Source organism: Tursiops truncatus, chromosome 11 (assembly GCF_011762595.2).
Source record: "Tursiops truncatus isolate mTurTru1 chromosome 11, mTurTru1.mat.Y, whole genome shotgun sequence".
NCBI classification, from domain to species: Eukaryota; Metazoa; Chordata; class Mammalia; order Artiodactyla; family Delphinidae; genus Tursiops; species Tursiops truncatus.
Genome location: NC_047044.1, coordinates 24,161,863 through 24,188,283, shown reverse-complemented (window position 1 = coordinate 24,188,283; position 26,421 = coordinate 24,161,863). Strand labels below are relative to the sequence as shown.

Sequence of the window (26,421 nt, the reverse complement as noted above, 5' to 3'; positions counted from 1 at the left end):
TTTCTCTGGGACTTAGACTCTTGAACGTCAGAATAAGCCTGGATACGCACAGCCTAAACTTTTACTTTTTTCTTAATGGTCTCAAAAGATTGTTTTGTTCAATAGTTCCCTATAAAAAGCATATATCCATAATGGAGATACCACTGCCAGCTCTATCAGTTTTCATCACGTAGTGCCTTGGCTCAGCCTGGGGTAGGGTATGAAGGGCAATGTGTGCAGAAGGGGTGCAAGGGAAGAGGAAGAATGCAGGAGAAAGCCCCAAAGGCCCCAGAGACATTCACTAGCTGAGCACTGCCCTAATCTACATAATACCAGATACGACTCTTGTGGGGTTTTTCCTGACACCAGCCGATTCTACAGTTCTCTGGCACCAACTGGGTGCCCAACAATTCAATTCAGTTCTGACGCTACTACCCAGAGTTAGCACAGACTCCCACAGATTAAGGGCTCAATCCAAGAATGCCCCCACTTCAGATGCCTGCTGTAAATGAGGTGCCCAGGCTACCCACACTTCTGTCCCAGCAGACTGCAGATTCAGGAGTTCCCATGATGCCCCCTAAGGTTCGATAAGTTGCTATAAAGACTCACAGAACTCAGGATAACACTTCACTTATGATTACCAGTTTATTATAAAGGATACAACTGAGGAATGGCCAAATAGAAAAGGTGCATAGGGCAAGATATGGGGGTTGGGAGGAACAGAGTCTCCATGCCCTCTCCAGGTGCGTCACCCTCCCAGTACATCAATTTGTTTACCAACCAAGAAGTTCCTCAAAATGTGTCATTATGGGATTTTTGTGGAAGTTTCATTACGGAGGCATGATTGATTCAGTCATTGGCCGTTGGTGACTGAACTTAATGTCCAGTTCCTCTCCCCTCCCTGAAGGTCGGGGGCACTGGGCTGAAAGTTTAACTCTCTAATCACATGGTTGGTTTTCTTGGTGACCAACCCCATCCTGAAGCTATCTAGGCACCTTTCCCCACCTTAGTCATCTTATTAACATACAAAAGAAAATTTCCAAGGGATTTAGGACCTCTATGCCAAGAAACTGGGACAAAGACCAAATATGGATTTTCTCTTAAAGTATGAACATCACGTAAAATTGATTTTTAAACATATATCCCAGTGAATGTAGTCTCCCTCAATATATCTCCTCTCATGGAGGTGTTCTTCATGTGTTTGTTCCATTGTTCAAAACATTTCTGGCATCTACTTAGATGTGAAAATGGAGACAGGGCTCCTTATGTTGCTGAAATGTCTTTGGCTGGACTGAAACCTTTGGTTTCCTGACCATGTGGGACAATATATCTGAGCAGGAATTGTCCTTTATTAAAAGGTGAACTCTGCTCAAGAGCTCAAGGAAATGCCATGCATAGCCAGGGCTCAGTGGTTGTAGAGTGTCAGTGAGAGCGATGGTGATGGGGCGGATGATTTAAGAAGAGATTCTATTCTAAGGCAGTACAACAATTGAACCAATTTCCTGAACATATGCTTTGTCAACGGTAATCCTGTCTTTAATTTCTAATTTTCTTGTTCTCTGCAAAATGTCTTTATAATAATGTTATTTCTTTACATTTTAATTCAGAAGATTTCTACCACCTTACCAATATGACCCTGTGATCTCATATTATGTTTAAGAAAACTTCTTTTCTGCTATATTTAAAGTTTTATTAATACAAAAATTAGAGTGATGAAAAAGATAATCTTGTTTGCAGAAAAGTGTGAAATTTCTTGTGGTCTGATAGAGTTGTATATAAGCCCTTCTCACCTTCCTAAGAGTTAGGTGCTGTTTCTGTTAGATTGCGGAGAATAACATTGTTGGTATTGGGATTCTCTCAATCATATAACATATAGTGAAACCAAATACATCTAGTTCCCTCTCATCTGGAACTTTTATTAGATGGGTCACCAGTCATTCATGATATCTGCTCTTAAGTAAGCTAGTATTGTATTATCCTTTCTACTTTGGAATGCATGTTTTTTCCCCAGTCCAAAAAAAAGACTTCAAAGACTCAGATGATATATAAAGAAGAGATAGAAAACATGGTAGAAAAAGATATATATATGAAAATGCTAGATAAAAACAGTATTTCCTGTTGGTACGGGCCGGCTGGCCGCACATCCAGTGTCCGGTAGGGGGGTGCCTGGCACCGCCAGCTGGACGGGGGCCCCCCTGCTACCCTCACGGCTCCGGCGTCCAGGAGGATCCAGCATGAGCAGTCGCAGCTCCCGCTCATTCTGCTTCATCTTCTTCAGAATGAACCCCAGGCTCAGCTGGGAACGGAAACCCGAAGTTCCTGGATTGTATCGTGGCTGCATATAGGGAGTAGGAGTTCTGACTCAGGAGCCAAAACCAAGAACCCCTAGGATGTTGACGTCACCCTGGGACCACTGTGTGGCTCAGTTCCCTGGAAACATGGTCCAGAACCTGCTCTTCTTGGGACTCGACATCATCCAAAATCTGCCAGTTACACGGCTTCTCCACTTTCCCTGGCTCCTGATATCGTAGATGGTAGGCCTGGGATTCTCCATCCAGGGTGGAAATGGCCCCTAGGGGCCCTTTGGAAATGTGTGGGGGCGTCATTGGATTGAACCAATTACAAGGTAGAGTTCATGTCGTTTAGAGGGCAGGGGACAGACTTGCACAAAGAATTGTCCTGCCCAAGATGCCCATTGTTTCTCTATTGAGAAGCACAAGTTTTCATTTTGCCGATGAGAAAGTTGAGGCTCACATGGTGCTTAGCGTGATTGACATTGTGACTGACATATAGTAGGTGCTCAATCAATATTTGTGGTTGAACAAGAACAACAAAAAAACAGTATTTGCTTTCCTACCTCGAAGCTATTGTTTTTTCTTTTAATGGCTGTGACTCTGTATTTTAAGGTTCTTGAAAGGACACAAAGTTAAATCCAATTGTTTCACAAAGCTTGCAGTTTTTTATATCCTGCTTACCAATTACAAGAGTAGGCAAATCTAATTGATTAGTGGTTATTTGGCTCTCTCCCTTTTTTCTTGGTCATTAACACTTAGAATCAATGAAAAGACAAATGACACTGGGCTGAGAGAAGCAAGAAGATGTCTCAAAGTAGGTGCTCAATAAAAACTCAGTGGCTTAAGACAAAGCATAGATACTTTGAATACAATATGATTTTTGTTTCAATCAAGGAAAATAGAACAAAGGAGCAGAAGTAATAAAATCTTTCATTATGATAAAATCTAGTTTTCAGGCAGAAACTCATATAAAGTATAGCATTGGCAAAAAAAACCTTTAACTTTCCAATGGCTTTCAGAACTCCCCCAAACAAGTTCAAGTCCAGGCCAGATTTGAATGAACTCCTTCAGGGTGCCCCGCCTTGATTAACTTCCTTTCCCTTCCTTGTACTGTTTCAGACTTTTATCCTCTCTAGGCAGGCAAAATCATCATCATTTCTTTAATATTGCTCCTTGAACCATAACCTGCTTGAACTAAATTACAATCTGCTACCTACCAAGATATTTTTTCCTTCCTTTCTACAAAGTGTTTCCTAATCCAGGAAAAGGAACCAAGATTCTCTGGTACCTTATCCTGGACAATTTGGACTCAAAGCTATTTTCTAAACACAAACAAGACTTCTCAGTAATTATGTGATTGCCAATGTTATCTCTGTTGAATGACAAAGAAAGAAATTCAGTAATTTCACCTGGAACCTAAATTTTCTTGAGAAGTTCCCTATGAAAGACCCAGAACCTTCCATAAAATTTCCAAAAGCTGAAGCTGGAAAAGTGTCCAAAGTGCCACGGAGCCCATGGGAAAAAAATTTAACCGAGGAGGTGAAAGACTTGTACACTGTAAATTATAAGATGCCGGTGAAAGAATTGAAGAAGACACAAATAAATGGAAAGATATTATGTGTTCATGGATTGGAAGAACTAATATTGTTAAAATGGCCATATTACCCAAAGCAATTTACAAATTCAGTTCAATCCCTATCAAAATTCCAATGACATATTTCACAGAAATAGAACAAAGAATACTAAAATTCGTATGGAACCACAAAAGACCCTAAACAATCCTGAGAAAGAAGAACAAAGTTGTAGGTATCACACTCCCTGATTTCAAACTACGCTACAAATCTATATTAATAAAAACAGTATGGTACTAGCACAAAAACCAGACACATGGATGAATGGAACAGGATAGACAGCCCAGAAATAAACCCACATACTTATGATCAATTGATCTACAACAAAGGAGGCAAGAATATACAATGGAGAAAAGAAAGTCTCTTCAATAAGTGGTGCTGGGAAAAGTGGACAACAACAAATAAAATAGTAAAATTAGAACATTCTCTAACACCCATATACAAAAATATGCCCAAAATGGATCAAAGACCTAAATGTAAGACTGGATACTATAAATCTCCTAGAGGAAAACATAGGCAGAACACTCTTTGACATAAATCACAGCAATACAGTTTTGGATTCTCCTCCTAGAGTAATGGAAACAAAGACAAAAATAAACAAATGGGACCTAATTAAACTTAAAAGCTTTTGCACAGCAAAGGAAACCATAAACGACATGAAAAGACAACCTACAGAATGGGAGAAAATATTTGCAAACGATACAACTGACAAGGGATTAATTTCCAAAATATACAAACAACTTATACAGCTCAATATCAAAAAAACCCAATCAAAAACTATATCTGGAGAAAACTCTAATTCGAAAAGATCCATGCACCCCAATGTTCATAGCAGTACTATTTATGATACCCAAGACATGTATATTATATACAATGGAATATTATTCAGCTGTAAAAAAGAATGAAATAATGCCATTTGCAGCAAACTGAATGGATCTAGAGATTATCACATTAAGTGAGGTAAGTCAGACAGAGGAAGACAAATATCATATGATGTCACTTATATGTGGAATCTAGAAAAATGATACAAATGAAGTTATTTACAAAAATAGGCTCACAGACATAGAAAACAAGCTTATGGTTACCAAAGGGGATGGGGGAGGGTTGAGGGGAGATAAATTAGGAGTTTGGGATTAATAGTTACATACTTACTATATAGATAAACAACAAGGACCTTGTGTACGGCACAGGGAACTATATTCAGTGCCTTGTAATAACTTATAATGGAAAAGAATCTGAAAAAGAATATATACATATGTATAACTGAATCACTTTGCTGTACAATTGAAACAACACAACATTGTAGATTAACTATACTTCAATTAAAAAAAAGAGAAAAAAAGAATCTGGAAAAGTATAGATAGATAAATGTATGTATAACTGAATCACTTTGCTGTATACCTGAAACGTTGTAAATCAACTATAATTTTTTTTAAAGTGCTCAATAAAAAAGTTAAGTTTTGAAATATGGAATTGAAAAAGTTAACTCAAGATGGATAGAAAACTTGAATGTAAGACCTGAAATCATAAACTTCCTAGAAGAAAACATAGATGGTAAATTCATTAACATCAATCTTAGCAATGTTTTTGTGGATCTGGCTCCAAAGGCAGGGGAAACAAAAGAAAAAATAAATAGACAGAACTACATCACATCAGACTAAAAGCTTCTGCCCAGTGAAGGAAACCATTATCAGAATGAAAAGGTAACACACTGAGTGGGAGGAGATATTTGCAAGTCATATATTAACTAAGCGGTTAATATCCAAAATCTATGAAGAACTCATACAATTCAACAAAAAGAAACAAACAAAATGCCCCCAAACAACCCAATTAAAAACTGGGCAGGGGATCTGAATAGACATTTTTTCAAAGAAGACATAGAGATGGCTAACAATCACATGAAACTGTGTTCAGCATCACTAATTATTAGGAAAATGCAAATCAAAGCCATAGTGAGATATCACCTCATGCCTGTTAGAATGACTATTATCGAAAAGACAAGAAGTAACAAATGTTGGAGAAGATATGGAGATAGGGAACCTTTGTACACCATTGGTGCGACTATAAATTGGTGTAGCCACTCTGGAAAACAGTGTGGAGATTCCTCAAAAAATTGAGAATAGAACTGCCATATGACCCAACTATTCCACTTTTGGGTATTTATCCAAAGAACATGAAAACACTAATTTGAAAGAATACATATACTCCTGTGTTCATATGGAAACAACCTAAGTATCCATTGATAGATGAATAGATAAAAGAAGATGTGGTATAAAGACAATGAAATATTACTCAGCCATAAAAAAGAATGAAATCCTGCCATTTGTGACAACATGGATGGATCTTGAGGTTATTATGCTAAGTGAAATAGTCAGATGGAGAGAGAAACATACTGTATGATTTCATTTATATGTGGAATCTAAAAACAAAACAAGTGAACAAACAAAATAAAATGAAAACAAACTCATAGATACGGAGAATAGATTAGTGGTTACCAGAGGGGGAAGGGATTGGGGAGTGGGCAAAATAGGTGAGGGGGGTCAACTTATTGTGGTGATGGCAACTAGAGTTGTGATGGTGATCACTTTGTGGTATATACAGATGTCGAATTATAATGCTATACACCTGAAACTTGTACAGTGAAAAAGAAAATACATGTTGGAGAGGATGTGAAAAAATTAGATCCATCATACATTAATAGTGGGAATGTAAAATGTTGCAGCCTCTATGTAAAACATAGAGTAAAACAGTTTGGTGGTTCTTCAATAACTTACATAGAATTACCATGTGATTCAGTAATTTCATTCCTAGATATGGACCCCCCCAAATTGAAATCAGACGTTCAAACAAAACTTGTATTTAACAGTAACACTTAACAATGGCCAAAGGGTGGAAACAGCACAAATGTCCATCAACATATGAATGGATAAACAAAATGTGGTGTATTCATAAAATGGAGCATTAGTCATAAAAAGGAACAAAGTATTGATACAGCAATGTGGATGAACCTCCAAAATATTATGTTAAGTTAAGCCAGACATAAAAGGTCATATACTGTATGGTTCCATTTTTATGAAATATCCAGAACAGACATATACACAGAGACAGGAAGCATGTTTGTGTTTGCCAAGGACTGGGGTAGTGAAATTAGGAAATTAAAATTTAAACAGATCAAATAGTTTACTCAGCCTCACCTGGCTGGTATATGGTGAGGTCTGAGTGAACCAAGCAGTCTTACTCCAGAATGTACACTTTTAACCTCCGTGTGGTTATTCTGCCTCCCTGAATTGGTTAAGGTGGGATTTCTCTTACATATTGGTAATTGTAAAAGCAAATAATGGAAATCTAGTTATCCTATTTCAAAAAAAAAGTAAAGAAAAAAAGGAAAAGAAAAAAACCCACATGATTATACATTTGTATGAGGATTTTTTAAGTTTTGGAAAGATATTCTTTAAACTGCTAACACTGATTACTACAGGATTGAGTAAAAAAGGAGGATGTTATTAATTTTTTTCACCTCTTTATTATCCGAAGTTATAGAAAGCACTGGAATACTTTGATCATTTTTTTAATCCAATAAAATGAAGAATAAGAAATGAAAACCAGTCTCTACTTTTAAGTTCGTTATGTTTTCTTGAGAATAAAAGTTTCATTTAACAAGCAGACAAGACATTAAAAAAACTTGTCCTCTAGTTTCTTACCAGGATTCAGGGCCCCAAGGATCTAATTCATTGTGACCATTCTCCGTGATGTTTCTCATACATCTTCAAAAGTATCTAAGTCTGCGTGAAGTGCATCCCCAGTAAACATTTATTTCCTTTCCTTCATATTTGTTCTCTCCTTCTTGCCCTTATCCCATTCAAATAACCAGTGCTATGACCCCCAAAGTGGTCTTTATTTTCCATCTTTCAGGCTGCTCAGATGACTTAGGCTGCACTAGTCCTCAGCATGGTAACTAGGTGTTTCTTTCAGAAAGAGTGAGCTCCAAACACAATTTTTGCTTCACCATGTCAGGATTTAAGCTCAAAATGAGGGAGGGAGATTTGTCTACTGAGCAATGTGTTATGGAGGAAAGTGGTTCATTTGTAACTGGGCCAAAATTCCTACACTTACAATCATATACAATGATTATATAAACACAAATGGTCCATATTTATACGAGTGTCTGCTGTTTTGTAGGCTCATTTTTATACATTTACAGATATGAATCTGTAGGCTGTTTTTATAGACTCATAGATATGAATCTTCATAGGATAGAAAATGATATATGTGACATTTCAGCAGGGTAGAGATGTGAAATTTGTGTCTTAGGCAAGAGTTAAAAATCTTTCACATAAAATTATTACATGGAATTGGTATTTGAGAACATTACTTCAGTCAACAGTTCGGAACAATGCATTTCATGAACACTTTTATGCTTTTTCTCAGGTCCCATTTGATATCTCGCTGCCATCTATGTTCAGTCTTGAGAGACTTTTTGATCTTGCTAGTGGTTGTATCGTATCAGAAGGAAGCCTTTTCAACTGGATGGTGTCGATTATTCCCTGAACATCCTTTATGTGCTAACCTTATAAAGGATTTAATTGTTACTGCTTTTCTTGTTTGAAATAAATTTTTGGAACTATCCTCTTATAATAAGCAAAATAAAATTGTTTTCTTTCATAAGCTAAATTTCCTTAAAAAAACATTGTTTTGAGTAATGTTTTAAATGGTATTTGAATTAAATGACAATGCTGTTGCTTATTAAAACTATCTTATAGAGCTACTCATAGAAAATATGTTTGTGCACAGTACAGCTATTCCCACTTTTGTATAATGTTTAGGTCTTTAGATGCATCCATACAGCAAGACTGAATTAAACCAGTGGTTCTTGACTAGGGGCAGTTTTGCCCCTCAGGTGACATTTGGCAGTGTCCGAAGATATTTTTGATTATTATAACTGCGAAGGCAGTACAACTGGCATCTAGTGGGTAGAAGCCAGGAATGCTGCGAAGTATCCTGCCATGTCCAGAAGAGGCCCCCACAGCCACAAATTATCTGGCTCAAAATATCTGTGCCAAGGTTGAAAAATTCTGGATAAACCTCGAGTCAACTTGAAGTGTTCAGTCAACTTTGGAATTTGTCTGTGTGGCTTAGGAAGAAATCTACAGTGAATTAGACCTTTCATATTTTGCACTTCTGAGGGATAGCATTGCATAAAGTTTTAGAACATGGGCTATGGAACTATATAGACCTGAATTTGAATAGTAACTTCACCACTTGCTAGTTCTGCTACTTTGAGAAAGTAACAAATTCTTTAAGCCTTCCTTTCCTTACCTGTAGAATGGGAACATTAATAGAATTGCTGTGAGGATTAAATTAAGTGATACTATTAAAAGGTACTTAGTACCTGAAGTAGTAGTAATCATCTTGCTAGGAGTTGTCATTTCCCTGCCAAACTGGAAGAAGATCATGCATTTCTGATCCACTTTGTTTAGCATCCTACATGTTGGCTCATGAATGGATATTCACGGTAAAATGAAAAAAATAAGGAAACATAAATATGTTTTTTATAAAGTTAAATGTGTTTAATGAACTGCTCTTTATTCTAAGATTATGGATTTTCTCCTTCCTATTTGGGTTAAAATGGCCTTTCTTTTTTCTAATTTTTATTGAAATACAGTTGATTTACAGTGTTGTGTTAGTTTTCAGTTATATATATATATATATATATATATATATATATTCTTTTTTTACATTCTCTTGTATTATAGGTTATTACAAGATATTGAATAGAGTTCCCTATGCTGTACGAGTTAAGTCCTTGTTGGTTATCTGTTTTATATAGTAGTGTGTATATGTCAGTCCCCAAATCCTAACTTATCCCCTCCTCACTTTCCCCTTTAGTAACCATAAGTTTGTTTTCTATGTCTGTGAGTCTATTTGTGTTTTGTAAATAAGTTCATTTGTATAATTTTTTAGATTCCACATATAAGTGATATCATATGATATTTGTCTTTGTCTGCCTTACTTCACTTAGTATGATAATTGCTAGATCCATCCATGTTGCTGCAAGTGGCATTATTTAACTTTTTTATGGCTGAGTAATATTCCATTGTGTGTGTGTGTGTGTGTGTGTGTGTGTGTGTGTGTGTGTATGTGTGTATACCACATCTTCTTTATTCATCTGTCGATGGACACTTAGGTTGCTTCCCTGTCTTGGCTATTGTACAATAACTAGTGCTGCTATGAATATTGGGGTGCTTGTATCTTTTTGAATTATGTTTTTCTCCTGATATATGCCCAGGAGTGGGATTGCAGGATCATATGGTTGCTCTATTTTAGTTTTTTAAGGAACCTCCATACCGTTCTCTATAGTGGCTGTACCAATTTACATTCCCACCAACAGTGTAGAGGGTTCCTTTTTCTCCACATCCTCTCCAGCATGTATTATTTGGAGACATTTTTTTGTTGGCCATTCTGATTGGTGTGAGGTGATACCTTAATGTTGTTTTGATTTGCATTTCCAATAATTAGTGATGTGGAGCATCTTTTCATGTGCCTTTTGGCCATCTGTATATCTTCTTTGGAGAAATGTCTTTTTAGATGTTCTGCCCATTTTTCAATTGGGTTATTTGTTTTTCTGATATTGAACTGTATGAGCTGTTTGTATATTTTGGAGATTGATTCCTTGTCAGTTGTATCATTTGCAAATATTTTCTCCCATTCTGGATGTTGTCTTTTTGTTTTGTTTATGGTTTTCTTTGCTGTGCAAAAGCTTTTAAGTTTCACTAGGCCCCATTTGTTTATTTTTGTTTTTATTTCCGTTACTCTAGGAGACAGATCCAAAAAGATATTACTGCAATTTATGTCAAAGAGTGTTCTGCCAATGTTTTCCTCTAGTAGTTTTATAGTATCTGGTTTTACATTTAGGTCTTTAATCCATTTTGAGTTTATTTTTGTGTATGATTTTAGAGAATGTTCTAATTTCATTGTTTTACATGTTGCTCTCCAGTTTTCCCAGCACCACTTACTGAAGAAACTTCTTTCCTCCATTGTATATTCTTGCCTCCTATGTCATAGATTAGGTGACCATAGGTCTGTGGGTTTATCTCTGGGCTTTCTATCCTGTTCCAGTGATCTATATTTCTGGTTTTGTGCCCGTACCATACTGTTTTGATGGCTGTAGCTTTGTAGTATAGTCTGAAGTCAGGGAGCCTGATTCATCCAGCTCTGCTTTTCTTTCTCAAGATGGCTTTGGCTATTTGGAGTCTTTTGTGTTTCCATACAAATTTAAAAACTCTTTGTTCTAGTTCTGTGAAAAATGAAAATGGCCTTTCTTTTATGGAGTAGTGATAATAGGAGCTGGTAACCCATATTTTAAAATGTACTTACTTTACAATAAAAGAAAAAAGTAGCAACCTAGCAACCTTATATTGGTCCCTGTTTTGGTTTTTGTTTTGTTTTTGTCTTTTTTGTTTGTTTTGTTTTTTCATTTACACATCCATGAAGTCCAAAGTCTGGGAATAACCAAGCTAGAATTGTCAAGAATACTACATAAAAGAAATGAGTCTTGAGCAAGACTTTTAATGATAAGAAGGGTAATAATGGTTGAAAATTTGCTGGTAGGGAAGATGCTGTTGGAGAACAGAGGCATAAAAGTGAAAATGAATATAGTATATGTGCAAAGGACTCTCCTGCTACCAATCTGGACAGTCATGATGGAAATAAGATAAACTCTAAGGGTGGAATTGGAGTGAAGACTTTGGCCTTGATTCAGTATATGATAGGGTAGCATTACTGGTGATTAAGGAGAAGAGTGACACATTCCTGGTGCTAGTGGACATTTGATAAGTGTTGATTGAGTGAAAGAGAATGAATGAATGAATGAAATGAATGATAGCCTGGCTTTCAGGGAAGATGAGCATGTGGTATACAATGGAAAGGAAAGAAACAAAGGCAAGAAGACCAGCAGGAAACCATGTTGTAGTGAAAAAGAAAGGAACAAAATATTTACCACTGAATTCAGAAAGAAAATTTGCCTGATGGCTATACCCTCAAACAAAATAAAATTTGGGTCAGCCAGAAAAGCCATTCAGAAAGTGATGGTGCTAATGTGGTGAAGGTTTCCAAATGCTTTGGCCCGGGACTGGGGTTTATAAATTTCTCTGCTGGGATCGAGAAAGCTTTCAAGGGTTTTGTGTTTCTCCCAAGGGAAGTTTAATTTATTATGCAAAGGTTAGCTACCAGCGGCAAAAGGAACAACAGGAGGCACTATACATTTAATATAAGCGTGGAAATACAGTCTGACTAATAACCAAGGCCCTTCACTTCAACCTAATATTCATTTACTGAGAATGTATATGCATGTCTTTCATTATTCATTTCTGTTAAGTGTTTACTAATTGGATGCTTTTTGTTTTTCTTTATTTAAAAATTAATGAACACAAATACATGTAGTATTTTATAGAACTTTAGAATGATGCCTGGCACCTAATAAAGGTCTATAATATTTGTTGAATGAATAATTGGATGGGTGGATGTACATATGTAAGTATGTTTTGTATGTATATATGTACATACGTGACCCAGACAAGGTGACAGTATGGGGCTCTAAAAGGAGGGGAAGCAAAGGTATCACCACCACCACTGCCATCACTATCACTATCGTTTTTTTGTTTGTTTTATTTTTTTACTGAAGTATAGTGAATTTATAATGTTTCAGGTATACAGCAAAGTAATTCAGTTATACATATACATATATATATTTATATACACATATGTATATACATATATGTATATATGTATACATATAAAAGAATATCTTTTTCAGATTCTTTTCCATTACATGTTATTACAAGATATTGAATTTAGTTCCCTTTGCTATAGTAGATCCTTATTGTTTATCTATTTTATATATAGTAGTGTGTATCTGTTAATCCAAAATTCCTAATTTATTCCCCCTCTTCCCTTTTGGTAACCATAAGTTTGTTTTCTATGTCTGTGAGTCTATTTCTGTTTTGTAAATAAGTTCATTTGTATAATTTTTTTAGAGTCTGCATATAAGCAATATTGTATGATATTTGTCTTTCTCTGTCTGACTTACTTCACTTAGTATGATAATCTTTAGGTCCATCCATGTCACTGCAAATGGCATTATTTCAATCTTCTTATGGCTGAGTAATATTCCATTGTGTATAATATCACATCTTTATCCATTCATCTGTCGATGGACATTTGGGTTGCTTGCATGTCTTGGCTATTGTAAATAGTGCTGCTATGAACATTGGGGTGCATGTATCTTTTCAAATTAGGTATTTCTCCAGATACATGCCCAGGAGTGGGATTGCTTGATCATATGGTAACTCTAGTTCTAGTTTTTAAGGAAGTTCCTTAAAAAAACTATCACTGCATTTGTTGTCTATCGTTTCTGGAGCATTTACCATACGAGGCACTGTATAAGTAAATACTTCATATGCATTGTCTCCTTCTTGACTCACAAGAATTAGGAGTGTGATGCACATAGGATGACTGGCTCTGTTTTACAGATGAGGAAACAAAGGCATCAAGCAGTTCAGCAACTTGTCCAATGATCATATTCAGAGGTAGAGCCAGGATCTAAATCCCAGCTCTTTCTGACTGGAGAATTTGAGCTCTTTGTTGCTAACCTGGCTTCCCCAGCCCTTGTACCTACTCTACTGCTTTGGGAAATTTGAAAATCAAGGGAGAGGAAGACATAGCTGAACCTCAAGCTAAAACTGGAATACCTAGTGGGGAACACCCTAGAAAGAGATTGTTAAAAATCACTTGCAGACTGAATGGGTAACCCAAGAAAGCATGGGGTGTCCCCAGTGTTATCCATGCCAATACATTGTTTTCCTTTGGGGAAGACAGGTCCCTTCCAACTATTGCAGATAATATTTCAGCGTATTTTTACTTTCTTCCCACATTTAGTAACTTACAGATGCTGTCATTCTTAGGTTTTGTTTTGACTGAGAGAAACACTGTCTAAAACTGCACCAGACCCTGCAGTCACGGTTTCCCCATTTTAAGCCATCATTCCAGAAATCCCCCATCTCTTCTAAAGTAGGGACAACAGTCGCTGGTTAGCGCTGAAACTTTCTGTGCAAGGCAGTGAGAAAACGGTGATGAACTGGGCTGAAGTACAAACAAAAAGAAAATTCAACGTCTACCAGGATGAAAGATGTATTTGTTTCCGGAAATGTCTTTCAGGCTTTCTTTAAAGACCAAATTACACAATTTGCAGCTGCTTTTTTTTCCCCCATGCAACGTACAGTATCTGCAGATGTTTTATAGCAGACACCTGCAATGTTTTCTATTTGTCTTAATTATAACAGAGAATGACAGGAGACAAAGTAAAATGGGAAGAAGAGAAGGAGAAAGAGGGGGAGGGAAGCAGGGAGCGAGAGAAGAGGAGCCGGTGCTAGCATCTAAGTGATGGGTAATAAAACCCCAGTGCTCCCCATATCTTTCCCCATATCAATCTCCAAGAGATTGCTTAAGAAATTGACCACCTGCCAGCTATTCAGAGGCTTAAATGCAGTAGTCTCGGTTCAGTACACGTGTAGGCACTTTCCATATTCCCCAGCCTGGTTGACTTGTTCTCCTTCACTGAATTGCAGGGGGAAAAAATGGGACATTTTTGGAGAGTACTAGAAACTTGGCTTCTGCCTCTGGTCTGCATTGCCCTTCTTTCCCCTTCTGGACAGCATTATACAGATCCCTCCATCGCAGCTCAAATGACAGAGCATAGGCTCCCAGAACTCCTGGAGTACTTCCTGGTGCCCTGATAATTTGGCTTTTAACAATGCCCAAGGGCACATAGTTCTGTATTGTTACATTTCACAGCAAGGCCTTATAACCTTAGCACAAGGGTGTCATAAGTGTGTGAGCCCGCCCTACAGTCCTTTGGCTTTCATTTGTCTTGAGACAGGTACATCATTTTTTGTTGATGTATCTTTTAATCTACAAGGTGTCCACAAGCCTGGAAACGTAGGTGAAATATACATAATGTCATCATGAACATCTTCAATCTGTAGAAAAATAAAATATTATTTTAAACGTTATCTTTGTGTGCATAGGATTGGACAAGCCACTAACTGGGAGTTAGGGAAGAAAATAGTGGATCCAGAAGTCTACTGTTTAACCACCCTTTTTCATTTTCTTATATTTGAAATGCTTGTGATACATCCCCGAAAGAAGCGCCCACCTATATGCCCAAGGAAACTTATGCAAAAATGTTCACTGAGGCATAGATTACAATAGTGCGCACACACACACACAAAACCCTACTGACTATCCCTCAGGTGGATAATGGATAAATAAATAATTGTGTAACATACAGTAGAATATTATATAAAACATATAAATGAATAATAGACTACCACAGAGCAGTTGTAAATGAATTACAGAGATATACATCAATCTGGATATGCTTCAAAAGTAGGTTGAGCAAAAGAAAAAAATGAAGTGATATAGAAGGATACATATAGGGAGATACTATTTAAAGTTTTGAAAACAGGAAAAATGATATAATATATAATATTTATAGATGTATAAATATATACTAAACTTCTTTTTAAAGGCAGGTTAATTAATGGTCAATACCAAATTCAAGTTTGTGGTCACCTCTTGGATGAAGGAAGGAAATGAGGTCAAGTAAGAATGCCCAAGAGGTTTCATTTGTAAAATTTCCTTTCTTAAGCTGTTTGTTATATTGGTTTCTACTTTTTTGTATACATGAAATATTTCATAAATTAAAAAGAAACACATTGTTTACCTTCCTCATCTTGTTGGCTGGCAAGCTTAGTATGGTTACTGGCTCACCTATCAGTAAATAACTATTAAATGTGAGTAATGATCCTGGTCTCATTATACAACTGTAACTGTGTCATTCATATCTGGTTCCATTATTTGGGGTTTTAATGACAACTAAAAACAATTTAAAAACTAATGTCAAGCTATATAGGTGCCCAATTTTAGAAAACTCTGTCTATGAATATATTAATTTTTAATATAAGATAGTAGAGCCTCAGTAAATGTTTAATTAAATTGAGGTGGATTCCCAGTGCAATTCCTGCCTTTTGTGAGTTCCCTAGTCATACTTTAAATTATTTGATTTTCCAAAATTAGATATTTGCCAAACTTTTCACATGATTTTTTGGTTATGCAAAATGAGTTCACTTGTAAAGTCTAGCTGCTGTCCATAATTTCAATGTTTTTAAAAATATATTAAGGAAGAAGTTTCTCTTTGCTAAAGATCACTTCCTATTTTTACTTTACACTTCAGTAAAGCTTTATGAGTTGCAACTTTGACACTAAAATTTCCATGGCAACAGATTTTTTTTTTGTCATAAACACAGGTATGATTGAGAAGAAGGCTTTAGTGACAGCAGTTTTCTTCATAATTAAATTCATTACTTAAAATGCTGGGTTAAGAAGCGTAGGAATTTTATTACAACAAGGACATTTTCAACTGGAGCTTTGGAGGTGACACAAAATTAATTGCTATAAAATTGCCTTTGGTTGTGTTTGATATTTAAGATAACATTTATACATTTTTTATTTAATGGCTTAGAATGGAGCATGTCTAAAACCATATTCTGCTCAAGTACAAATCACCCTGAACCCTCCCTTTAAATGGTCAACAATGTGAAAACTCAGTAGATTTCTAAGTCGTGCCACAACTTTCCTAAGTTAATTCTCCCCCAACAGATTCACAGGAATTTCTTGACCTGATTTCTTGTCATTATAAAAGCAATTCAGAACTGATGTAGAGGATTTGCAAAATACTGTAAGGTACAAAGTAGAAAATAAAAGTTACTCAGAAATCTGCTACTGTGAAGCAACCAATGTTAACATTTAAATGTATCCTCGGGGCCTTCCCTGGTGGTTCAGTGATTAAGAATCCGCCTGCCAATGCAGGGGACACAGGTTCAAGCCCCGGTCCAGGAAGATCCCACATACCCCGGAGCAACTAAGCCCGTGTGCCTCAACTACTGAGTCTGTGTTCTAGAGCCCATAAGCAACAGCGACTGAAGGCCGCTCACCTAGAGCCTGTGCTCCGCAACAAGAGAAGCCACTGCAATGAGAGGCCCACGCCACTGCAACTAAGAGTAGCCCCTGATCTCTGCAACTAGAGAAAAACCCGCGCACAGCAACGCAGACCCAACGCAGCCAAAAATAAATAAATTTATTAAAAATAAATAAATAAATGTATTCCCTATAGCACATCTGTTTTCCCTAATAGCCAGAAAAAAACCATCTTCAGACTGAAAAGTACTGAGATTTGCGGCAACTATCCCTATTCCCTAAAGGTGGAGCACAGATGGGCCTTTTCAGAGTCTATTGGCTGGGAAAATGCCTGAGTTGGGAATATTTAGGCCTGGTGGTTGGAGTGAAATGCAGTTAGAAAAATCAGGATGTAAGTGGATCCAAAGCAATTGTCCAGAGTTCTCTGTCCGAGTAATAAAGTGTATGGTAATGATCATAGGAAAGGAAAAAAACCAAATCTTTGTTTTGTCCTTTGGAGGCTGTCATTTGATCTCTCTTTCAGAGATGCATTAGTATTTCCCTGACAAATGGCTCATTTATTCATATATACACTTGTTCATTTGATAGATTTTATTCTGTGTCTTTGCTTCCCAGCCGACATGTCCTTTCTCACTCTTTATTTTAAAAATATTTATCAGGTGCCCACTATATGCCAGAGACTGTGCACTTGATGGGCTCCACTTAGGCAGTCCCTGCTTTCAAAAACTCACATCTAATGCCTCCAGCTCTTCTTTTCAGGTTCAGCTGGGATATCTCCTACCATGAACCTGTCTCTTCCGCTTCCCCCTGGTGTTTCCCTGTAAACGCATGTGTGCTCTGTCACACCCACTCTATCCCACACATGCTTATTTACATGTCTGTCCCCCTCCTTGAGATCCAGGAGCAAAGTAGGTGGATTTCAAGGAAACAAATTTATTTTTCCATTGTTTAGGAAAGTTTCTTGTTAAATTTTGATTTGCATGTTTTTGACTACAACTGAGATTGAACTTTTTTTTTCGCATTTGTTATCTTCCCATTGCATTTTTTTCTGTTTTCATATTTCTTCAGAACCTTTCCTCAATTTTTTACTTGTATACTCACCTATTTTCCTCTTGTTGATTTCCAAGATTCCTCATGATCAAGACTATTCATGCTTTTTATATGTTTTGTGAGTTTTTGTCAGGTTTTCACTTGCCTCTCAATTTTCATTTACTGTTTGGTAGTTCTTATTTTTAAAGCTGTGTCAGTCAAATCGAGAGCATTTAGTTGGTTTTATTCAGACTTGCCCGAAAAAGGATTTAAGGTAGCTTACAAATATGCATTCGCTAAAACCAGGTAAGAAAAATGAGGCCAATAAAACAAATAAAAGTAGGAAAGTAAGATGGAGCCAGGCATTGCGTTAATTTCTTGAAAAAAGATGCTGTTACAAGCTTTAGTCTTACTAGGGGTCAGCCACATAGTTGTGTGCTTTCCTGCAACATGTTTTGGCAAGTAAATATGATGCATTACAAGATCATCTTTGTAATGAGGGAAACACAGACCATGGACTTAGGAGAAGTGCTGCTGTTCCTGGTACTAATTCCAGAAAACTGTTTTTCCTGAGGTTCCTCATGAGGATATGCTCTAAATAAACTGTGTCTTCACCAGCAGCCTACAGTAAAATATAACACATTTCAAAGACCATTGCAAGGACTGTAGGCTATTCTTTCAAGGGTTTTTCATTTATTTTATTTTCACAAAACACTATCCATTTCTGATGAATTGGTTTATAGCAATTTGGAAGGCATGTATTGTAGCAAGGGAGCGATGTCAAGGAAAGGGGTATTTTTATTGATCTTTAGAACAGTTTTGTTTTTGTCTGAGGAAAAATACTTCAGTGTGTGTGGTTTTTTTTTTCTTAGAGCAATTTCTCTGGTTAAAAATATTTTTCACATATATTTGGGGTGGTGTGGAAAAACACACCCAAACGGCCATTCTTCAAAACTTCAAAGGCTGATGCTCTGAACTGCTTGAAGTAAATTGGTTTATGAATCTTGATACTGCATTCAGAACGAACACAAGATGCAACTAGCACTGCAGCAATCAGGCAACCACAAATATATAGTTCTGCTTGAGGTGCTGTAAGTCTAATTCTAAAGGAGAGAAAAAAGAACTGATTTGACAAGAGATGGGTAGGCATGCAAATACTCTTATTATGTGTACCTTTTCTGGATTTCTGATTGAGGGAGAATAATTTTTCTAACATAAAAGTTAATTTTTTTCTGATAGAGGGTTATAATTTTTATAGAATAGTGGATTCACAGGTTTAAAAGAACCATAAAGGTTATTCAGTTGAATTCTCTAAGCTGAATTCCCTCTGGACTGTCCCCATCAAGGAAAAACCAGCCCCCACTTAAGTAGCATCATAGCTTAGTGGTTAAGAGAGCCATCAGTCCATGTGGGTTGGAGTTCTGGTTTTCCTATTTACCACCTTTATGAACTTGGCAAGTTTCTTAACCTGTGTGTACTTGTTTTCTCATCTGTAAATTAGGGATAGATAAAGCACCAAAAACAGTGGGCTAGAGATCAATAATGGCGATCTCCTACTATCATTACTATTATTACATTCTTACAATATTACACACACCTTCCATGAAAGTTCAGTTCTGCCTACAAAGACCATAATTTTGTTTGTTTGTTTTCAGTAATAAGGGGAGTTCGTTTCTGGTAGTAGCAGAGTAGCATTTATTGAACGACCATCTACCCATCACAGTTTTGAGTTTTTGACTAAAAAAACAGCATAAACAATTATAAGATCAGAATTAAATAACTGTTTGAAAGTCCTGGGGAGTGACTAAAAAGATGCAGACACTGGAGGGGACATGATTCTTGCAATAAGGGAAACAAAGTAGGTTAGATCCACATTGGACAGCTTTTTCCTTGAGGACACTCCTCATTTTGTAATGTACTTAAGAAACAGAGCCCAGTCAGGAAGAGGCTGACTGATTGGATTGAAAATTCAGAAGTCAGAGTGTGGTGTTGCTGGAGTTGCTGGAAATTAAAGAGGGATGTTCCAGAAAATAAGAAGGCAGGGCGGGGAGCCCCCAAATCTGTGGACAAATTCTCCTCAAATTGTTGGCTGACTACCAAACTGCAGGTGCCCACAATGAGACCTCGAGGAATCCAGTGGAAAACACCAGTGGAATTAAAGGTACTGAGCAGAGCTTTCATCCAGTGCTTGGTGCTGGGGAGACAAGTTTGGAATTCAAGTCCAGCCAAGTAGGAACGTACTGAATTCTTTGTGCTTTCCATTGAAACCCTAAGAGGGCCACACCTTAAGAATAAAGATGCAGGACTAAGGACTACAACTGAGGCCCAAGGGCAAAACAACAATAAGCCCATCCCATCAAGGCTCCACAAGATCAAGGTGATTCATCAGTAGTTTGTCTACTAGAACAAAACTCAGCACTTTCCAAAGGAAGGTAACATATCATCTACAGCCCACAATGTACAGTATACCAGGAAAAATTACTGTATATACAAAGAAGTAGGAAAGTGTGGCCCACAATCAAGGGAAAAAACAATCAAACAGATCCACGAAGTCCCAGATGTTAGAATCAGCAGATAAAGACTTTAAAATAACTATGATATACATGTGAAGAATCTACTGGGAAAGATTGATAAAATGGGTGATGAGATTGGGAATATCAGGAAAGATATGGAAACTAGTAAAAAAAAAAATAGAAATCCTCAAACTGAAAACTATAATATTTGAAATTAAAAATTCATTGGATGAACTTAACAGCAAATTAGGTACCACAGAAGAAAATAAAAGGATGGAGAAATGTATACCATACAAACACTTAACATAAGGAAGCTGGTGTGATTCTATTAACATCAAGGTATATCTCAAGGCATGGATTACTGCCAGAGGCAAAACAGAACATTTCATAATTATAAAAACATCAGTTCATTAAGATGACAGAACAATCCCAAGTGTGTATGCATCTAATTGATAAAGGTTTATTTTTTCAACATCTGGTATAGGGAGAGTTGTCTTGATTTGGAAGTTGTTTGATATGTCTATTGGAGCAGGTGGCTTCTGTGAGCCATAGGTGTGGGCTGGCTTTGTTGCTTCAGAGAGACAGGTAAAACTATTTGAGACAAAATGATAGAGTTAACAGTCTTTCTACTTTGCCCAGGACTGAGATGTTTCTTGGAACATGAACTTTCAGTGCAAAAATCAGGACAATCCCCAAATTGGAAAAAGTCCCAGGCAATCTGGGTTGGTTACTCATCCTACAAAGAGAGGAATAAGAGAATAAATAGAGTTTGTTTTCTATGTCTGAGTCTGTTTCTGTTTTGTAAATAAATTCATTTGTATTATTTTTAGATTCCACATATAAGTGATCCCATATGGTATTTGTCTTTCTCTATCTGACTTACTTCACTTAGTATGATAATCTCTAGGTCCATACATGTTGCTGCAACTGGCATTATTTCATTCTTTTTTATGGCTGAGTAATATTCCATTGTGTATATATACAACATTTTCTTTATCCATTTAATTACCTTTTAAATATCTGCTATAAATTGTTTACATCAGACTGCCAGTTGGTCCCAAAACAATGTCAGGGAAAGAAGAGTGTGTGTGTGTGGGGGGGGGGGGGGTGTGTGCACACATTCCCATGGAATTGACCCCAATGCCACAGGATGGTGCTTCAGCATTCCTTATAACAGATATCTCTCTACTTACCATGGGGTTACATCCTGATAAACCTGATGTAAGTTGAAAATATCATAAGTAAAAAAATGCATTTAGTACACCTAACCTTCCGAACATCAGAGCTTAGCCTAGCCTACCTTAACCATGCTTAAAATGCTTACGTTAACCTGCAGTTGGGTAAAATCATGTAACACAAAGCCTATTTTATAATAAGGTGTTGAACATCTCAGGTATTTTATTGAATACTGTAATGAAAGTGAAAAACAGAATGGTTGTATGGGTCCTGAATGGCTATAAGTGTATCAGTTGTGGACACTCGTGATCACGTGGCTGATTGGGAGCTGCGGCTCACTGCCGCTGCCCAGCGTCGTCAGAGAGTATTGTACCCTATATCACGAGTCCAGGAAAAGCTCAGAATTCAAAGTATGGTTTCTACTGAATGCATATCGATTTTGCACCATTGTAAAGTGGAAAAATCATAAGTGGATCCCTTGTGGGACTGTTTATTTTTCTAGCACACTTATGGTGAAAAGGAAGTATTCTGATTGCTCTTTTATTCCTCCTCAAGGGATGAGTAAAACTGAGAAATAAATCAAGACGGTGACACTAGACTGAGGAATTTTTCAGCAATGTCTGTCAGCTTTTGGAGATTTGCTGAGAAGAAATAGTCACGATTCAATATCTTGCTTGCACAGCAGGCTCCAGTTCAGACTCGGATCTCGCCCCATCTGATCATTCATGATGTATCCAAGAGCTCCAGGTATTGCTTTGAGTTTTTGCTCTTGTTCAACTGGCCTCTTGCAGCCATCAGGGTATTTTAGCTGCCACTGAGGCAGTTTAACTACTTCCCTTCCTGTTACTCACAGATCTGTCTCTCTCTTCAGCTTCCTCTCAGTTTGTCCAACTGATCTACTTCCTTATCAAGTTGCTTTGGCTTCTCCAGTCATTCCTGTCTTTTGAAAAGAATAAAATTTCAAAATAAAAGTGAGTTTTGCATGTGTACTTAATCCTTCATTTCATTCAATACACATTTTTTGGTTATTGCTATACACTAAAAACAGTGCCAGGCTTTGGAAACACAGATCTGTGAGCTGTGGCCCAGCCCATAAGATGCTGCTAGTCTATTAAGGACAACAGAAATGCAGACTTACAATTCATGGTACAACAATGAAGATGTTAGAACAAAGCCTGAAGGAAATGTTTAGGAAGAGAGGGAACTAACAAGGGTTCACGGGAGGAGATGATGCAAGTTACTTCGCTAGGGAAAGAAAGAACAAAAGAGGGAAGAAAGGCGAAAATGAGAATCCCTAGCCCAAGATATTGTTAGTTGAGCCCAGAACGACTACTTCCGGAAAGAGGAAGAATTGAGAAGATGTATTGGGTAGGTGAAATGCCTAATGAGACCATAAATGAGGAGAATTGCTTCTTACAGCATATGAAAAGGTAATTTTTATCAGATAATGAAATTGTTTTCAGTCTCCAGAATGAAAATGAATCCCTTGCTAATGCAAATCATGATAATAAAGAGAGTGAGAGAGAATGTTGGAATTACACTTGGCCAGCGGTAGGCAGAAACCAACCTAAATAGTCTAGCGGAAAAAAAAGAAAGATAATGAAGTAATCAAAATAATTGCTTAATAGGGAATGTGAAAGATCTGAAATGTTAAATTATAAATGTACATTTTCAAGAAAAATGAGGTGACCTTAAGGAACAGATTAGAAACACAAACTCATGCCCGGTAGAAACTGATGCTTTTCATTTGCAAAGCTGAGGATTAATTAAATCTGGGCCGAGCTCTTTGAAATCCACAAGTGTGAGTTACATTAGAATACAATGCAACTGGTATGTTGGTATCATAATTAATGATTAGCATGGACTTCTTTATTAAATATGTGCTGGTGTAGTGATGTAACAGATGTGAAATGAAGAGGACAAAAATGTGTTATTTAAAACCAAAACTGACTTTAGGAGCATCTGCTTTCAAAAGTGAGGAGGGAAACATAATTTATTCAGTAGGGAATATACTGATCCCTTCCCCCTTTGAAATTGCCTTGAGACCCATCCCACGATGGAGGGCACTTTGCCCCTCACCAGCCTCTGTAGGGACCTAGAGAAGAGTGGGGAAGAGGGTGGCATCAATTTTTTTCAGTTACCTTTGAATCGATCTCTTGCTTCAGCTATATAATTTCAGAGACTGGTAGCAGAGCTTGGTGCTTCTCTAGACAGAAGAGCTGGAGAAAATGGTCCGTTGTTTACAGAGCATATTAAGTATAAGTAAATGGAAGCCCTGAGCAAGGAGGAGGTAGTGGTCTAAATTGTTTTACAGGAAAAGCTAAAGGGAAATTCATTTACTGGGGAGACCAATGGAAAGGTGGAGTAGGAAAAGAAACAACCCTGAGGGGAAAAGGGTGAGAAGCAACAGAGAGACTTAAAGTCCCTTCCCTTGCTCCACACACAGATGCCTTCTGTGAAAGACAGACATCAATGCGGAAATCAGGGAAGACTGGTCCCGGACTAGGGTGCAGGAGGGAAGATGATCCATAAACTGAATTAATTCAGAGACCTGGGAATTCCGAGCCAAAGGTGATATAAAAACAGAAACCGCATTCCAATCCCAGAATGTTGGAATTAACACAGAGCTGGCAAGAGATAGAAACTAACCTACAGAGCCTTGGGGGAGGACATGGGGGAAGATGGAATTACAGCGAAGTTTACTCTAATGGTGTTGCATACTGAAAGATGGTTTTTAATTTAAGTTTGGCAGTTACTTTGAGTTTGACATAAAGATTCTAATTTTGAGTTTGGTTTGCGCTGCTCAAACTTTAGAATATTTAGAGATGCTCCTCTCGGTCACATTTAAAAGATTTCTGAAAATCTATTCAGATTCTATTCTGAAAATCCTTGCATCAAGTGGGAATAGCCACATATGTAATTTTTAAATTTGTTTTTAAATGCAGTAAAAGTTGTTTTCTGATAACGAGAATAGAAATTTGCCCTGTTCCCCAGACTGCTCTCAGCCAGTGACTAAGCAACACAGGGATACTGAAGCAGGCCTGTCCCCATGAGACGTGGGACTCCTGTGAGAGGTGACTTTGGCCCTGCAATTCCCCAGCATCCTGACTGAAACTTTCTTAGAACCTCCTTCCCTGTCTCCATCATGCTTTACATCCCTATGCTTTCTCCACCTTTTTTCCTTCCCCCATTTCCCTCATAGTTCTTTCACCCTATGAATATCTTGGACATCGAATACAGCCCTGAATCTGCTGCTCAGAGCACCCAAACGAGCACATTTAACCCCTCACTCTGGAAACACTTTTAGGGAAGGAAAAAAAAAGTACTGTTTTCTCTTCCTTCCTAGGTTCACTGACTAAGGCTCTATGAACTAGATGACAAAAGACAGATTAACAAGAGAAAAACAGAATGTATTAAGGTGTGTGACATGCATACACATGGGAGAAACTCAGTGACAAGTAACTCAAAGGGGTGGTTAGAACTTGGGCTTATAGAGCATCTTAACAAAGGATGATAAATTCCTAGAGAAATGACAAGACAAAAAAAAAAAGGTTAAGTTTTCCAAGGGTGGCAAACTGGGGGAAAGTAAATATATGGGGGAAACCACTGGAATATATTTTGTTTGTTCAGGCCATCTCGGTGCCAACTTTTATCTTCTTCACGGCCATAAACTTCCCTGAGAGAGGGGATTTATTGGCAGTCCTCATTTCTCAGAAGTTCCTGCTCTTTGATAGATAAGAGAAGCTCTGGGAAGGCTTCTTTTTGCATCTGTTGAATCTCAAATGCTTTTAGCTCAAAATAACCCTTATGCTTAAGTGGCATATTTTGGGGTGGCATATTTTGATCCCCTAGACAGTACACTGTGGGATATGGAATCCGGTATCCTGAGAGGTTTCAGAAAGGGCCAGATGACATGACCTAAAAGAGTGGGGCAGTTGACTCCATATGGGTGGACTTTGTCCAGTGGGAAGCAAGAGGCAGATGGGGTCCGGGCAAACAGATTCCCCTTCTCCCTTCCTCTCAGTCGGAGGCATTGTTTCTCTGTACAGTCATCTTGAGGATTTCTAAATACTCAGCAAACACATTTGCTGAGCAAACTGATGTATCTCTTCCAGGCGCATCAGGAAACAGTAGCCAGTGTGGTAACATGGTTCACATCCTTTCCTCCTTCACTCAAGTCTTTCCCCCACTTACTCGCCCTAGATTATCCCTCCCTGCCTCCTCTGTGAAGTACCAGCACTGATTTCTGGCCCTAAACTCTGTTGTCTGGGAAACCTGGGCTAAGACAATTTTTAAACTAATCCTAGGTATAGATATACAAGTAAGAAGTAGCCTCTGGAAGTGGAGGAAAACAGCCTAGACTAAGACAATAGTATAATTTGGACACCTCAAGGCAAAATGGAGGGTGGCTTTTCCAGAAATGGAAAGAAGTTCAATTTTGCTGGTGTAGCACAAGCCTGGGTACTGGGGTCAGGGCTGTGAGAGAAATGGCTAGAGAGGCATCTGGGCACAAATTACTGTATGGGGCATATTAAGGAGTTGTGAAAGCTGAAAACGAGTGAGGCCCTGTGGGCCTCCCAGGCATGGAGGCCCTTTTGTCCCCCATTTCTTGTAGGCAGGACTCCAGCCTCATGTTCCCAGAGTTCCAGATTTGGACAGTTGCTCATCAAGGGAGGGGCAGCCAAGAAATCAGCTGAGGCAAGATTCAAAAGACCAGAGAAGCTCATCAAGATTAGGAGACCTGAGGCGAGATTAAGGGAATGCAAG

At 37.7% G+C, this 26,421-nt stretch overlaps 1 protein-coding gene across 2 annotated transcripts in view; it reads left to right on the top strand.

Annotated features, from left to right (window-relative positions):
* Window positions 1-8,489, top strand: part of CFAP54 (cilia and flagella associated protein 54) — a 301,722-nt gene extending 293,233 nt beyond the window's left edge. For both annotated transcript variants that reach the window (XM_073788328.1, XM_019952057.3), the window contains one exon: window positions 8,333-8,489. In XM_073788328.1, coding sequence (XP_073644429.1) covers window positions 8,333-8,452 — 120 coding nt within the window. In that variant the 3' untranslated portion in view covers window positions 8,453-8,489. The remainder of the gene's footprint in view (window positions 1-8,332) is intronic.
* The last annotated feature ends 17,932 nt before the right edge of the window (window positions 8,490-26,421 follow it).